The 17,528-nt window shown below is 36.8% G+C and overlaps 1 protein-coding gene across 2 annotated transcripts in view; it reads right to left on the bottom strand.

Annotated features, from left to right (window-relative positions):
* The window catches only part of CPED1 (cadherin like and PC-esterase domain containing 1), a 149,844-nt gene that overhangs the window by 57,943 nt on the left and 74,373 nt on the right, over positions 1 to 17,528 (bottom strand). For both annotated transcript variants that reach the window (XM_062583302.1, XM_062583293.1), the window contains 2 exons: positions 16,028 to 16,214; positions 13,877 to 14,045 (listed from right to left, as the gene is read on the bottom strand). In XM_062583302.1, the coding sequence (XP_062439286.1) occupies positions 13,877 to 14,045; positions 16,028 to 16,214 (356 nt within the window). The remainder of the gene's footprint in view (positions 1 to 13,876; positions 14,046 to 16,027; positions 16,215 to 17,528) is intronic.

Below are 17,528 nucleotides of genomic sequence, written 5' to 3' on the forward strand. Positions count from 1 at the left end.
TCAAAAATAATCCAATTTCTCATATCTGAATCATGAATCACTGAAGGCTGTGATTTGAGAATATCTCAAAGAAGAACTGTTTGCCGTAACACTGACCACAATTAAGGTGGATAACACAAATTTAAAATGCCTGAAAGGATAAAGTATCTTCCATAAGCACTTCACTATGTAAACAAAGAAGGCTATATTCTGTAATCTCCTTGGCAAGAAATCCTTTTTTTTTTTTTTTTTTTTTTAAAGAGGGTTGGATATAGGGGGCAATGGTTATACACAGGCAAAGGAATAATAGAATGACAGGATCACCTGTACCATCAGTCCACCTGTACCACTCTCACTCTTCAAATTCCTTACTGAAACCTGAAGACCTCTGTGTATGGCTGGCTCACTGTTATGCATGTTTTGCTTTCCATGCCATGCTCAGCCACTCACAACTGGTCTTTCTCAAATAAACTCCAGAAGCCTTTGATACGTTTTGTACAAGGCTTTCCAGAAGACACTGGCATCTACTCTATTTTTCAGACAATACTGATGGAATGAGATTTATGAATAACTTCTGTCCTCTGAAGCAGTCTGGTTGCAAGCACTAAGAAAATGACATCTCAGGATAGACAACAGAAGTTTGTCTCCTTCCTAAAGCTTTTGGGAAAAGATATTTTTCAAGATGAGAACTGCTGCCAATGTGGTCAGCAGATGAAGGCTAATAGTTTCTGACTGAAGATTCCAATTGTGGACAACACTAATGTTGAATATTTTTAACCAGATCAACATGCAATGTAGTTTCTGTGGGATACTTGCAGTGGAATCTTAAATTCATGCATTTCATTACAAAGTACAGGCATCAGCTTCAAAACAACAGCTGTCTGAATTTCCAGTATCTGCCACAAAATGACTAAGAACATTGAAAAAAAAAATCTAAAGTTTTAAAATTAATACTGTTTAAATACCTAAATACTAATTAATTAATAAATGTTTAAATACTGTTAAAATTAAATACTTTTTAAAACTAATGAATACTGTTTCAAATTTTCCCACTAGCATACTGTTATCTGCTCATACAGATTTCTCAATGCAAATGAAAGGAGTCTGAGATGTACAGAGACTCCAGCTGGAATATATGCTTGGTTCAACACAATAAAACAAAATGAGAAACATAACTATATCAACAAAAATGACTTTAAGAAAGTGAAAAAAAAAGCATCTGCTAAAAGTATTGCAAAGTAGCCTATAGTAATAATAACAATAGTAATAGACAGCAGTAATAATGAATTAAAGACACCTAAGGAACCAGAGATAGGACTAGTGAAATGGCTTTGTCTTCTCTGAAGTATAGGTAGACATGCCTCGAGCCCTTCTTTTCAGCAAACAGACTATCTTCAGCAAAAGGCCAAGAATTCATTCCAAGGTGCTATAGACCTTGGTGGTGGTGGTATACCACCATTCTTGGAATGGTGGTATACACTAGAAAGTTACACAAAAGTGGGTAAAGGTCTTTGAGACTCCATCAAAAGGTCAGGATCATTTTATCCCAGCAGCTAGCCAAACCTACATGCACTTACTTAGGCATTTATGCATTCCATTCTGTTTTATATAATGACTCCCATCTTTTCTGTAAGACTTTTATTTGAACTGGTGACTGTTTTTATTGCAACTTTTTGTGACTAATTTATTCAATAGATCATTATAAATCTTTAAATTTATTTCAATTTAACTAACTCAAAAATGCTGGGTTGATTTTTCATTGTCTTTAAGAAACTGTAATGGCTGAAAGTCCTTATGCTAAAGTGCTATTGGCTAAGAGAAAAAGGCTATCTTTGATTCTGACCTTACTACCACTTCTCTAATATGACTGATTTAAAGCAAGTGTTTCTTGATTTATTTCTTCACGCTGTCACCCAGAGCAAAATCAGGACCACCACACATGAGACATTCCAAGCTCTCCTACAATATGCTGCATTATAGTCTGTAACCACCTATCTTGACAAGATTTCTCATACAGGTAGTACACTATTTTTGTACAGTTAAACAAAATAGGTTGGAATCACCAATATCTGTATGAAAGGTCTGAATTCCACATTGCTCACTTGCTCAATAAAGTAACAGTATCTGTTGAGATGATCATGTTTTTATAGTCCTTTCTCTTTACCAAATACCTTCAGTAGGAAGTTTTCTTCTGCTCTTTTGTGATCTTCATTGCTGCTCTCTTATTTCATGACCTCCGAGTTAATCCTTCTATTCTTTCTATTAGCAAGTTTAAGCAGGCAGACTTCAAACAGACTAGCAATGGGTCACAAGGTTTAATGGGCATCAAGATAATCATCTAAATTACATTTCTGGAGCTGATGGGCTAGACAGGCTTAGAGAGTAACTTTACCAGCTTTCACTGTTAATCAGCAAGGATTGTATGTCTCCATACATATCTGCCTTTGCCTCCTTCCCTGAGGGGCTGGGTCATACTGACTGATTAGCAAAGGCAGCTGCATTAGCTTTCTTCTCCCACAAAGTGTGTTATGGAGGCCCAGATGACTTGAAAGGCAAATGTGAACACAGCTCAAACACCAAACACTCTCTTTTAATCACTGTGGAATTGTCAGCCCTCTGCTTGCAGATTATGATACTCAGCACAGCAGTTGTTGTCAGCTCTCATGATCTGTTAACACTTAGGAAGCTTCATACTGAAGCTCTTCTTTCACCTCTATTGTGGTATCATCAAGGGGAAAATTCAATAGATTATTTTCTTTTTCTGATTAATTTGAGAATAGTATATGAGGTGAGCTGAAAAGGATACAGTAATTGAATTGTCAATAGTGAATGCCCTGTATTTCAGCTTTGAAACATTATAGATGGATGGGTAAAGAGGATACTGATTTTCCTTATGATACAAATGATCTTACAGCTAATGAAATAACAATAGATATATACTGTGAATATGATTTTCTCAGTGAAGATACTTACAAAATGAAGTGTGTGTCAAATCTGAGTCACTCTTTGTCTTACATTGGTTATTGCATTTTAAATCTACCTTGATTCCAAGAGGAACAAGAGAAGTAAAGGATTGTGTTCCTAACTTTGGCAGAAGCTTGTCCTTCTGGTTTTAGGCCTCTATTTCCTAGTAAATATTTCCCAGTGATTCATTTTGTTGGATTTTTTTAACAAGTTCTTAAATAAACATGAAACCAGACCTATTAAATTATGATTAGCCATACATTAACTATCTTAAGTATGTACAACATAGGCCATTATCAGCACTTTATAAAACAATAAAAACTGTTTTAGATATTTATTACTCTACTCAGAAAGGAACTGATTAGCTATCTAAAAAATAGAACAACTTTCTATTTTGGGTCTGAGTTAAGAACTTTCCACAGTGACAACAAACTCCTGAGGAACAGAGTATAGTAATCAGAGACACTGTTTTCCTTATTTACTTGTTAAGCTTTTAGAAATAAATTTGTACTCTGACTTCCCACAAGTTTTCTATAGATTTATCTGTGGCTCTTGTGACTTAGGTGCAACTACTTTGATTAGCACTGGAGAGACACATAAATTAAGCTAAATACTTCTGTGATTTCCATCATGAAGCATGTCCTTTCTCAAGCATCTGAATGATGCATCTGAATGGACAACCGTATTTCCCAGTTTGTCTGAGAATCCTAGTTTCAGAATTCAAGGACTGCCCTGTATTGTGATAAATCTTCAGGGCTCAGTTTTGTTCCAAGTTTTCACTGACATATGGGATTTTCCCATTTTTTTCTTTTGGGTGGCAGCACTGGGAAGTTACCTACTCTTGGTGCCATGCTGGCCTGCACTGCGTGTTTCAATGAGAACAGAACTTGTCAAATATTTATGCAGGATGATGTAACCTAGGGCAGGATCTCAGTCATGTGACAACCTCTCTTTCTTTGCCAATATAATGCACAGGGACAAAAGATCTGAATTTCAAATTTAGAAGAACTGTTAGTCTTTACACACCCCGTGATAAATCACTGCAGTCTCCATTGTTTCATTGTTCATATGGCTGACTACCTTTTTTTCTTTTCATTTAGTAAATCAGAATTATAAAATCATTATTAAAAGACTGGATCAACTACTATGAAGAGTTATCAAGTCGTTATGAGGATTCATTAGTCATACTTCCCTTTATATAGTCTTCATAACAACCTGTATCCACTACTAGATATTATTGTGCTATTAGTTCACTAATGGTAAAATTTTCCACTGGTATGAGAAGCTGAGATGATTAAAGTACAGCTATTATTTCTACAGATTCAAGAGCAGGCATATCTTCTCTGCAGACCCATTTTTGGCCTCAGATCCTAACAGTGGCCTCCAGTTAAATAATTTTAGTTAAGTCAGATCCAAGTATACTAAAGTCAATGGAAGTATTTCCCTATTCAAAGAGCTTCAAATTAAGGATATTTCTCACCTACTCTACTACTATTCATCACAAAATGCCTATGGAAGCTGCTACCAAATCTAGACAACAGTCTGCTTGGAGAGTCCCAAAACTAAAGGAGCTAAGTAACACTTACACCACTATGCACTAAGCACTGTGCAATGTTTGTGTGCCCTAAACCTTGCCCTAGACAGTTGTATCATGCACCTCTTATGGCATGTCTACCTGGTAAGACAGAAAGTCTTGTAGACAGAATAAACTCAGATACCAGAAAATGTGACACCAGATTAACCAGTTTGACTGGTCTGGGCACCATGCAGCACTAACATTGTTCCCTCTCCTTGCACTGGTTTGCTCATAGCCAGCCCAAGTACCTCTACAGCACTATACAGTCAAGTCAGCCATTTCAGAAGTGCCACCATTCACACACAAAAACATAACTAAAGGACACAGAGTCCTGGTGTGTAATATAGACCTACTGAAGTGTAACCTTACTGTTATAACTTTTGCTCCAATACGAAATGAGTATATGTAAAAATTCAGCTGCATGTGAAACACAACACTATTATGAATATTTTGTAAATACTTTGCCCAAATGCACGTATTGATTTGTCTGTGAGTTACAAACTGGCAGTGTGACCACAGCTGCAATAGCTTCTGTGTTGTCATACAGTGCAAATTATCTTTCTCTCCAAGAATCAAGCATGCTGAAAGAATACAAATGCTGACACAATCACTTACACAAAATATAAACTAAATGTTCCAGTGAGGTTTTGAAACTTTGGATGGCCTTTTCTTTCTCCCCATCCTCTTCTGTTACTGTATTTTAAACATATCATTGCACTTTCTGAAGCTGATAAAAGAGAACTGCTCAACTCATACTTTGTGGTTCTCATACTTATGTAGCTCATCCAAAGATCTGTAACACTTTACCATGGAATTGTCATAATTCTTACAACACCTTGATATTGTACAGTTCAAAATGGCAGCAGAGAAAAAATATGGGCTAGATTCTGACTCCATAATTTAGGGCAGTTAATTTGGGCAATGAAAAGCCTGAAAAGTATGTACCTAGCCCATAAGAGTGATTCAGATGGCCTAAGCTAGGTTCCCTATAAAAACAAAGAAAAACAACAGAAGCTAAATAGTAAGGAAGTATTTCCAAGGGAATCACCACCTACTTCTCTCCAGAGATCTCAGGTGCCTTCATGAGGTGATTCAGTGCCACCAGGCACTAAGAAGGAGGTGCTCAGAGCCAGCTAGTCATCATTAGTATAGTATAGGGTTAATGTCAAGAGCACCTGACTCAAGGTTGCATGCCAGAAGCTGTTTATGTTTGATCAGGTGCCTGACCCCAGCACTGCTCTCATGTATGTAGGAGCTGGCCAGAAGGAAGAGACCTTCCTGCGGTTAGTCATACTGGGTCAGGATTCCTCCCAAGCAGTTGGCCTCAGTCTGAGAGGATTCAAACACAGAGCCTCTTTTCCCTAAAAGGCACTAACCATCAGTCCATTAGGTTGCTTGATACCTCTCCTGTCCAAGCTGGACCATACTGCAGAAATGCATCGAGGAATCACTGAGGCTGTGGGTGGGGCAGAGAAGAGGAAATAGGAAGATATAAGCACATAAAAATCTGTGTTGCACAGGATCTTCTGCAGAAATTACAGCTACCAATTCTCTAGCAAAATATAATTGATTCCAAAGACATTACTTAGCCTGTGTTATTTCAAAATCATTTGAAATAAAAGCAAAAAGGAGTGTAAGCTAAAATCTATTTGAAATATGTTGGATGATTTCCTGCTATTTTAAAACAAACAAACAAAAAAAAAATCCATAACTAACAAGAACTATAAAAAAAACAAGGTTTTTGATCTGCCTTTTTCCAGAGTGCAGTATTTTCCCAGGAGCAGGATTGCTTACTTGGGTGTCTACTGTTGTGTGTCTAAATTCACAGTTACCTACAATCGCTCACTGCTATTATCTAGGAAAAGATTTCAATTCTCCAGTCAAAGATCGGAAATCAGAAAACCTGGGTTTACCCAATTAGTACCAGCAGTCATAATGGGATCAAACATGGTATCTACACCGTATCTCCTCCTCTTGGCATCCTGTAACACCAGAGGCAGCAGGTATTGCAAGGCATCTGTCAGGCTTAAATGTCCAATCACACACCTCACCATCACCTGTGGGACTTTGTTCACCAATTGCCATCATATTGTTATAATCTGACTCTGACATGTGATTATGAACTTTTAGTCAACTGGTCCCTGGCCATATCTTTGTCTTCTGTATCTGCAAAAATATCAGCATACCCATGGGATGACATAAATAACTGTCTGAACAGTGAGAACAGCCTGAACACATGAAAGAATGGAATTGCTCTGTCAGGTCATTGAGGTTTATCTTTTATGATTTTGTTCCTCCCTTAATGATATACTAATGATATTTTTCTATGGCAGAATAATAGCAAAATAATCCTCAATTGAGAAATCACCTGTGTGAATATCTAGGATGGAAGGATGTTCCTAGGAAGGCTGTGAAGAAATGCAAACATGCAGATGAGGGAAAGGAAGATGAAGAAGCAAAAAGAAAAAACACCATTGTTGAGGCTGGAGGTGCTGCAAGCAAAGCTGGCTGGTGTTAGCAAATTCAATGATAAGAGTGAGATGATTGCTGTTTCAGGAAGCTCTTAATTACAGCAGTACTTCTCAAGGAAAGGTAACATAGGAGGAAGGAAGGCCAAAAGCTGCCTAAAAAAAGAATATCTTTAAAGGTGCCAATTACTGTAGCAATCTAATCCTTCCTCTGGCTATTGATCATAAATGAAATGAGTTTGCTGATGTCATGTCAGTCATTATTAGCTCAAAATTGTTTAATCACTGAATCAGTATTCATGTGGCTTTTCTATAAGCACTCATTGGTAGCAAGTTATTCATCAAAGTAATTTGTGTAACAGACCATTTCCAAACATGCAGTTTGGAAATTACACAAAAGTACAAACATGGCACCCATTGTAATAATGACAAATGTAGATGCTGAATGGAAACATCCCTTCTCTTAAGTCTCTGTTACTTCTGGAGAAGTTCCCCATAGAGTATATGTGATTAATCTTGCATAATATGTTACAAAGGATATTTAATTATATAGAGAAGACTATGCACACCTAGTATAAAACTAGGATTGTAATCAAAATGCAGTAAGCTGGATGACTCTATGATTTTCACCAGCCAGCAGACCCAAGGTGGATGTTTAAGCCTCAAAGGCTGGGTTCTGTAAAATGATGTTCCTAGAATGCAGAAGAGTAGGATCCTTTGCTCCAAGTCAAGCACAGCATATTGAAGATACAGGATGAAGCTCTAAGGTAAATTTTCATGATTTTGAAATAGCCAGTGTATGCTGACTTGATGAAATATCTTGGTCTAAGATGTATACTGAAATTAGTCCCCTCCTTGCAAATTATCTCATCATATTTACGATTTACACCTCTTCCTTTTTTATCTTTGCATGTATGCTCTTTAGGAGCAGTATGTTGTATTCCTGCATTTAGGTGCTTGCAAGGGTGCACCTTACACTTACAGTGAGCAATGATCATACACCTTTACATATGCATACACATTGCTTTATAAACATTTAAAAAATCCCTTCAAATAGTTTTCAGGTTTTCTTCAGCTGTCATTTGAGCATATATATTTAGGAGAAATTTTTGAGCTAATAAACTATTTCAGTAGCTGCTATACAAGTGAATTCACTCACTAACATTGCCTGGCATACATAATGGGACAAAATTTAGCCATGTGTTTCTGTCAGGACAGATCCTCCATCAGTGTAATTTGGAATTAGTCCCCTGAAATTAACTGAACAATGTTGAAGTACAGCAGCCGAAGGTGTAAGTCCTCACCTTTCCTTATACGGAAGTCTCTCCGTATTAGCTCTGCAATCATCGTATCGCTTTCATCTGCCTCCAATTTAACAACGTATTCAGGTTTCTACATACGGGCTTCTCTAGGTTATATGAGTACTGCTGGTGAGTGGTTGTAGGCACACCCAAAACCAAAATAATGTATGCTTTATTTAATAGATTAATATCAATGCAAATACGTCCAGTGCATAGTGTGTTTTCAACACTAAATCACTCTTTCAGTTTCTGGACATGAAGTTCCTCCTTATTTGAAATCAGGTTTCTCTCTACAGCTCTAACTTTTTACTCACAAATGCCTTAAAGACATATTTCTGTGTGAATTTCTTTCATAAAGAAAACAAAAAAATGGCTTATGCAGCACCCACTACTGCTCTTCTATGTCCAGCTGTTCATTCTTGCCCCTGTACCTACTCCTTCAGATTGTGCCAGCATGCATGCTGGTATGAAGAGACTGGGAATACTACCCTAGAAATAACTTCATTTAAAAAAAAAAAAAAAAAAAAGTTCTCCCATCTGGTTCTTTTCTTGAGTAGCTGCAGGCAGGGAGCAGGATGCTTAAGCTGGCATGGCTCCTGGAAAAATGATTGTCATACTATGCTTTCATCAGTATCTTTGAAGAAAAGTCAGAGTAGAGGCTTGAGTATTTCACTTCTTATAAGGAGTGGGCTTTTGCTGGTCCCAGTCACTCCCCGCCATGAAAACAGAGTTACCATACTGGACTCCATCACAGCTAATATCTCTAGATTAACAGCTATACTGACAAACATTTTCAATGGGAAAGCCTTTCTTTCATCAAAACATCTTCTTTTGAAGGAAATATCTGATTTTCTTAATATTTTTCTATATGAGAAAATGTTAAAAAACAAAATTTAGGACTCAAATTAATTTTTATCAATTTTGACCTTATTTTTCTGAAAACCTCAAAACCACTGAAAAAAAATCTCATCAGCTCTAAATAAGACTAAAGAATGTAATGCATGATTGCTTCCATAACAGTTTTTTTTCCCCCAATGGGGAAGTAAACTAACTATGCAGATAAGATATAATCTGGTTGCTGATATAATTAGGCAATATATTCACTTCCAGAGATATGCTTTCTGTGTGTCTTCAAGCAAGAGAGCCAAAGTTACAAATGTTAGCTGCTGCCACAATGAGTACTACAAAACCTGCAAGTTTGCAGTTGGCATTTGCAACGTACAAAGGATGAAAGAGATACGTAGTTTGTGATGATGACACACTGAACCTAATGCAGCTAATGGGAAATATAGAAGAGACTTATGTGCTTCAAGCCTGTCCCGCTACAGGACAAATTCTCTATTTCTCTCACAAGATTTTTTTGTGGGTGCTATTTAATATTTGTGAGGTTCTTTGAAATCTTTGTGTTAAAGCACTAAGTAAAGGGTATTAATTCATGTTTTTCTAATTGACGCAGTTTTATTTTACTATCTGGTACAAAAAGCATTGTATCTGTACTAGCACACAATTTAAAATGAAGCAAAAACACTTTTTACTCAGGACATTCCTATCCTAAACTAAAAAAAGAAATTTATTTTCATAACTTACATGACAAAAGAAAACAAAATTATTTTGATGATTTTTTTTTAGAAAAGACTTCTTCCTTTCCAAATGATGTTTTCATCCCTATCCCTTAAATACTACAGTAAAGTTATATACCATTACTATATTAGATTTAGGTCCTAACTGCATTTTATTCAATGCAATTTAGTAGACAGAAAGCGAAACAACCCTTCACCTTGTTTCCAGTTGCATCCTAGCAAATTTGGTGTTACACAGTCAACAATGCTGTTGACTCAACAATATGAAAGCACTGGCTCTGTTAGACCTGGACTCTAGGAATGGATATGAGAAAGCATTTATAAACTGGTAAGAAATAATAGTAGTTAATAATAAGGTGTTCTCATATAAAAATCTAGAACTTTTTAAAGCTTCTCTTCTTATTTCTTTTCTCAAATCTGAGAAAGCTTTAGAACAGGTAGAGCATCTGGAGAATATCCACTGCACTGTACTAATTCTGGAAGGTACTTTTTCACGTTTTATGCAAATGATATGTATATATAAAATACATATAATATATAACATTAGCTAGAATATATAATATTAGTTATTCATTGCTCACAATGCAAAAGCTAAACCAAATAAGTAACTCTATTACAAAAATACAAAAAAAATTAGTAACAAATGACAGCAGGACACTATAGGCATAAATGTTCAGTGTCAAAGAATGTTCCCTAAACACATCACCAGGTACTTTTCTTGACTGCAGATAAGCAAAGATTAACAATGAAAGAGGTGGCATTCAAACATTTCAAGTAACACACAGATAAAGCTCTTTGCATTCTAAAGGTAATAAACAACGCAAGTATTAATAAAATATTTTGTCCTTTGTGAAAATGTGTAAGTATCTTTGGGCTCTTTCAGTTGTGGGTAAAGTTGGTACCCGTGTCTTAAGAACTGCCTGTTTTCTTCCTGATTGCTTTGTACTCTGCCTGTCTTGGTGTCATAACTTCGCAGGGTATAATGAAAAGGCACTACTTCTCTCAAAGATACTTTTACTTTGAATATTGTCAACAAGTGCAGGAAATTAAGTTAAAGCACCAACAAATAACCTTTCCATCTGCAGCCCAAACAGTACTGCCAGAACGTAAATATATAATGACACCTCTGAAGGTGCTGTGGTGATACCACAGTTTATCTCCTAAAAATTTGGGTTTAAGGAAAATATAACTGCTATCAAAAAGGAGAAAGGACAATCACTTTGTCCTTTTAGAGGATGCAAAGCTTGGAACCACACAATTCTTAACTAGTTTTGAAATTAATCCAGGATTACTCAAATGCATGAGAAGTGTTAGAAGACTGGAAACAACATCCCTAGCTCTGTCTTTTCATTGTAACCTTCCTTATGGTATCAGTTTGCAGTGAAACCTGAATATCCTAATGGGATTAAACATAAAAGAAAGTCAGGAAAAAACCATCTCTGGATTAGAATTTTAACAGCAGCTTTCTGTGAGAAAGACCACACCACTGTCAGTGACCTTTCTCTCTCGATGTGTGATCCCTGTTGTGCCTAGTCAAGTGTCCAAAGGAGACTACATCAGTTCACGCTGTATTTATCCTTTTGCTCCTGGAACAGGTGTCTTGTTACTAAGAGAACAAGAACTCATGCCATTGATCACGGAGTATTAACCCACTCTGCAAGGGTGCATGAAGTTCTCTGGTATGAAAAGCAGAATGTAATGACGACATTTAAGGCATAAGTCTTCTACTGGTAAAACCCATTACATTCAGAACAAAGAGAGTAAAATTTTTTCTAGAAAATAGCGGGGGAAAGGCAATCTTTTGAGTCTTTTAGAATGCCATTTCTATTTCCAGCTCCAGCCTTGGTTTGTTTTTGAAGATGTAACAGTACTAGCTCTGGTAAGTTTGCCTTTAACATACCTAAAAAAATGCCATTTTAAAATCTCACACTGTATCTTCACTGCCCTCATTAGATACCACAAAAATGCTTTTCATCTCACTTTTGCTCTTAACTCCTGAAGTCCTCCCTAGCTCTGAACAATTATATTTAATTAGAGAGCAGTTATTCACATACGAGCAGAATGCTGAGTTCAGTCAAAAGAAACTTCTAAAACACTTTTCATTTTAATCATTCTAGATCTCCTTACCTTGACAGCGCTTCAAAGATTCATACCCAGCCTCATATATGTTATCATAAAATATTAACAATAGTGTAAACTCTGGTGTGGGAGGATGTGTAAGAGGTTGAATTCCTATTCCTCTGTCCAGATACATGCCCAAGACTGGGGGAGAAGAGGGGCTTCTCTCACACCTTCCTAGCCAGTGTTTTCCTAGCAGTATAATATCAGCTCCACCTACTGCTACTCTCCTTTTCATATTAATTCATATCTAAGGTGTCAGGCTCTTTGTTGTACATCTGAATTGAAATCTTAGGGATATATGTTTTTATTAATATTTTTAATACTGTAGCAACTACTAGATCTAGTCCTGAGCAAGTGCACAAAGCAGGAAGATGGTCCCTGACCTTCTGAATTTATAAGAGTAAGTGAAGAGACAATAAATGTGCCAGACAGCACCAAAATCAGGAATTCAGAACAGCAGTCAGTAAGCTATGCCTACTACATGTATTTTCTCTGACAGTTCAGATTTGCAGATTGAGATAATTATTGTTAACATACAATTTACTATCAGCATTTATAATCTCTTTGGCTCCTGATGTAAGCCTCAGTGCTTATTTCTCCACAGGAAAAAATATCCCTCTTGATCTGCCCCATCATGTAAAATGCTCTGCCTTCTCCCACCCTGGTTACGGTAACCTCTTTTGCACTGTATTGAAAGGAACTGGAGAAGGTGAGTAAATTTTATGAAAAGCATATATTAATATATAAAGATCTTCATAAAGATAAATAAAGAAAGATTAAAGGCTTGACATAAACAGGAAAGACAGTCTCACCAATATCATTTTTTTAAAAACATGGTTACAGAATTAATTGTGATGAAACATATTCCTCCCTGGATGCTCTCATATTCAGAATCAACCTAACAAACATTTTAGTCTGTCTAAAACCCCTTAGACATCAGTGTTACCCTTAGTAATTATCTTACCATGTCACTTTTTTCTATGAATCTTCCTACCGGCTTCTCTTTGCCCACCATATATAGTATCAACTTTTAGTCCTCAAATTTCAAAATCCAAACAGCTCTGCTCCAACCTGTCTCTCAGATCTTATATCCTATGAAGAATCCCTGTATCATCACAGGTTCACTACCTGAAAGCTTCACTGTTCCTTTCCTTCATTCACTTCTAAATCTGTGTTCTATTCAGCCTGAGGCCACCGCTCCTCTGCATCCCCCTCCCCACAGAATAAGGAGAGGTCCTTTGCCCTATGGGACAGACTCTCACCCTTTCTCATTCAAGACTCTCAATTCCTCCTACCAATTGATATTTTTGACCATGTGGTTTTTGCATATTCGGACTTATATTCATATAAATATGAGCTAAACTACAGTCATCCCTTCTTACAGAATCATCAGTGGGCTTTTCCATTGTATTTGTTGGTCTTCTAGAATAAATACTTTTCATTCATAGATAATCTAGTATCATATGTCTTGAACTGTGATAAACACATCATTATCATAAATATCTCTGTTGGTAGGAGAATTTCCATGGCTCCTGTGCCACATATAGTTACAAGAACTGCAATCTGTCTGCCACAGGGTGAAGGACTGTTGTCTTACAAGCAAAAAACAGGTCTCTGATGGGTAAGTTCTGGCTGGCCAAAGTAATGATTATTTAACTTGCAGCTTTCAAATGTACGCTGACTGTGAAAGGCAGTTATGCTGAACTCACATCCATAGCCAAAAATTGTGTAAAAGTTGTATTTCATACAATTACGGGATTTAGAATTCAGATTCTAATCTCATCAAAGCTTACTCTACACTAGCTTTGACCCAGGTTCTTCAATTTATACCACTGTATGAACAGAAACTAGTTAAATTTGTATAGTGACAGAAAATACAGACAGTACCTGCACAAAACCACACATCATATAGTCATCAAACAAAGGCAGACTAGGGCGGTCCTCTCGATAAATTGTGATTTTATAGCTGCTCACAACCTGAGGGCTGGGTTGCGAATCATCTGTTACAAGAACGATGACTTTGTTCAATCCAAGGCCAAGGGGGTAGTTTGCAATGCTGCAAGACAAAACAAGAAAGAAGTGGAATCAACATTAAAGAAGCAAATATTTATACTACTTCGTCCATGTCTGCTAAACTTTACCTTCATCTTTGAGGCTTCTATTTCTAGTATTTTCTTTCTCTTACAGAATACATATGATTTTTGATGAAAAATGGGGTAAAATAAGATTTGTAAAGACAATCTAAAATTCTTGCAGGAAGACAAAATACTGACAGTGAAATTTAGTAAAGACATCTTCAGTAGGCAGTGGCAACAATTTTGACAGGAAATCTGTGAACAAAGCCACTAAAGACAATAATTTCTGGCAGGTTCAAGTCCGTGGTGAAGTCAGCAGGGAAAAAAATTAGTTTAGCAGTGTCAACTAGCCCTTGAAATTGTTCACTAGCCAATATGATTGAGTCCCAGACAAACTGCTCAGCATGACAGATAAGAGCAAACTTGGAGCAGGGTTTTTTTTCTTTTTCCTTTTACAGTGAAATGAGATAGGCTGAGAAAAACAGAACCTGAACATCCAAAGCATTTACTTTTCAGTGAAAAAGGCATATTATTATTATGGTTGTCTTTTAGGAGAAGGAACTCTCTTAAGTGCTTTGCAGACTTTCATTTTATTGCATGTGTCTGTCTTGGTTGTTAACAAGCTGGGTGACAGAATTTTGTGGGAGCTTTTTTTTTTTTAAATTGCTTAGTCAATAATAATAAATCATTCTATTATTTTATAATGTTAAATGATAAATCAGGAATAATTTCTCACTTAAACTTCAGGAAGTATATTAGCCATTAGATCAGTAATAACTATTGATTGAACAGGATTGATTAATTATTGGTAGACATTTTAAGTCAAAGTAACTGCTTCATATTCTGGCAAAGGATGATGTGTTGTATAGGCCCTTTCTGCCATAAGGAACTCTGTCTCTATAATAATGATTAAGGAAGCTTCCCCTCAAGTGAATCACTGTCCCTACTCCTCTTTTAAATCTCCCGTGGTCCACACGAAAATCTTTCTACCCATCTCCTAATGGTTACTAAGGAAATACAGCCAGAACTGTTCTATGGGTCTGAAGTAAACACATTCTGTCCCTCTCAACATCCAGAAGCAAGATGGTCATGCCCAAAATGCCTACTGAGAACAATCTGGCACATGCTGCAATCTGTGAAAGAGCTGGTTGGAAAAGCTAATACTGTGACAGGGAACATGGTAGCAATTAAACAGCATGGATGATTGTGGGTCAGTGCTCAGATCTGTGCCCTTACTCTGTTTTATTTACCAAGACAGTTGGGGCCAGTGAGACACAGCCCGCCATATCTTGTAAAGTAGAGCTTTACAAGAGCCTACTCTTGCCCTATCGCCCTGTGCCCAGGGCTTGCCCTGCAGTCCTATGCATTTTACTGGTGACTTTGTTCTCTTGCCTATCCTTCAGCTCTCTACTTCTCCAAATGATAGAATAAGCTGAGACTTTTGCTGGTGACACTCTCCTATAATATGATTCTGATGAAAAAAGATCATTTTGTACATGTATACATGAACTTATTTCTTCTTTTGATCCCAGTTCCCCTTCTCTGATCCATGTAAGTAGATGGCTTGCTGAGACAGCAAGTCTGGTAGGACAGTAGCTTAGGCCACAGTGCCAAATCTAGGCCTGGATGTGCCAAATTCATTGCCACCCTACTGTGTAAAGTGCAGTCACAGCCTATTCCCGCACAGCTTTGAACCTGTGAGTGATTAGAAAAGCTGGATGAGATGCTAGCAACTGTGCATTCTGTAAGGCACAGTCTAGTTACGGTTTTACAACAAATTGTCTTTGCTTTCAGGACACTGACAATTAAATAGAATTTTTTTGCATGTTGAGTTTTCCTGTGACAATTTTAATCTATAGGTATTCTCTGTGTTTAGTAACACAAAACAATTCTGAAATATTCTGATATATTTCCAAAGTTAAGAATACTTCTGGTTTTCAGATGCATATTTTGTCCCGTATACCTTGGTCCTTTCTTCTCATCAAGGTGTACATGACACTGACAGTTAGAGGGTTCTGCTCCAATCTTCACTGTTACCATGTCAAATGGGACTTCTGTGTAGTATTCTTTGATCCTTGGGTTAAATTGAGGATTCAAGTCCAGCTGTGGACTGCTGAAGATCTGCCTGATATGAGATAGGGTATCTTTATCTGTTCCAAGAAGGCATCAAAGAAAAAACTGTGAAATGTATGAACATTTATAAGTAAGTAACATGCAACTTCTGGCAGATTGATAATATGTACAGTGGCAAGATTTGTAAATGCCCAGTCACCCTGAGACTAATAGTCCTGTTGCAAGGTCTTAATGGAGACTCTACTGGCACTTGAGAGAAATTTTCAGATCTTGGAGGGATTTTAATCTTTCATTGCCCAGTGACTGTAGTCAGAGTACAAAACTCGAAGTCTGAGTAAGCCTTTGAAAATGCAAGGATTAGGTCTGGGAAATCCTATCTCTATCTGGTTAACCGAAACTTAAGGAAGAGTAGGGACAAAATTCATAACCTACTTAGGTACCAGCCTGTGTACAGGATTTATGTACATGTGAAATTGCCAAGAAAAATCAAAATATGTTAGACATGTTCTCGTTGCTCATAAAAGCAAGTCACGTGGAGATAGCTAGACCCATGGGGTCATTTGTAGTACAGTTGGAAGAATGATTTATTAAAATTCCTAATTCAACAAATTCCAGCTACTTCTCTGTGTATGAAGTCTCCACAATCAGATCCTATTTGCTCAAACGTACCCATTATTTTGTAGTGTTTGCCAAATGACTCCTGAGAATAATTATTTGCTGGCAACTCACTTATGACAAATATTTTAATCCAGCCTATTGGAATCAGATTTACTGTACAATTATACATTCAAAATCTACTTTCTACATACACTACTTTTTCTAGTATGTGTTTAAAACTGGGTCCTTCAGAAAATACTCCAGTCAGGAAACTCAATAAAATGTCTGAACAAATCTTGTGGCTTAAAATATGGCTTAAAAGAGTCATAAAGGTCAAAGGGTCAAAATCCATGCAGTTCTGTGTGGGCCTTTTCTATCTGGGTGAATATTAGCCTAGAAAAACACAACAGGGACATTTTTAGTACTTTATTGCATAGATTAAAATGTAAAGGATATTATTCCAGTGTAAGAGCAGAAATTGAGCTAGATTTGCAGGTGAATCACTTGCTCACAAATTGAAGACAGAAAGGTAATACTTGTTAGTATTAATGTATGAATACAAACAGTTCCCTCGATCCTGTATACCTTACCTAGAAGGTTTCACTTGCCTCACTATTAGCTTAACAATGAAACCAGTTGAGGAATTTTCGAAGTAAAATAGTATATAATCAGAATCATGAGGTCAGTCAGCCAACCCAGGAATATTTCTGGCCTCTGTCTGACACAGAGGAGTTTCTGGAGGAACTCCGAATTCAGTAACAGAGAATTAGGAGAAATATTAATAAAAATGGGTA

This window comes from Rhea pennata, chromosome 1 (genome assembly GCF_028389875.1).
Source record: "Rhea pennata isolate bPtePen1 chromosome 1, bPtePen1.pri, whole genome shotgun sequence".
Lineage (NCBI taxonomy): Eukaryota > Metazoa > Chordata > Aves > Rheiformes > Rheidae > Rhea > Rhea pennata.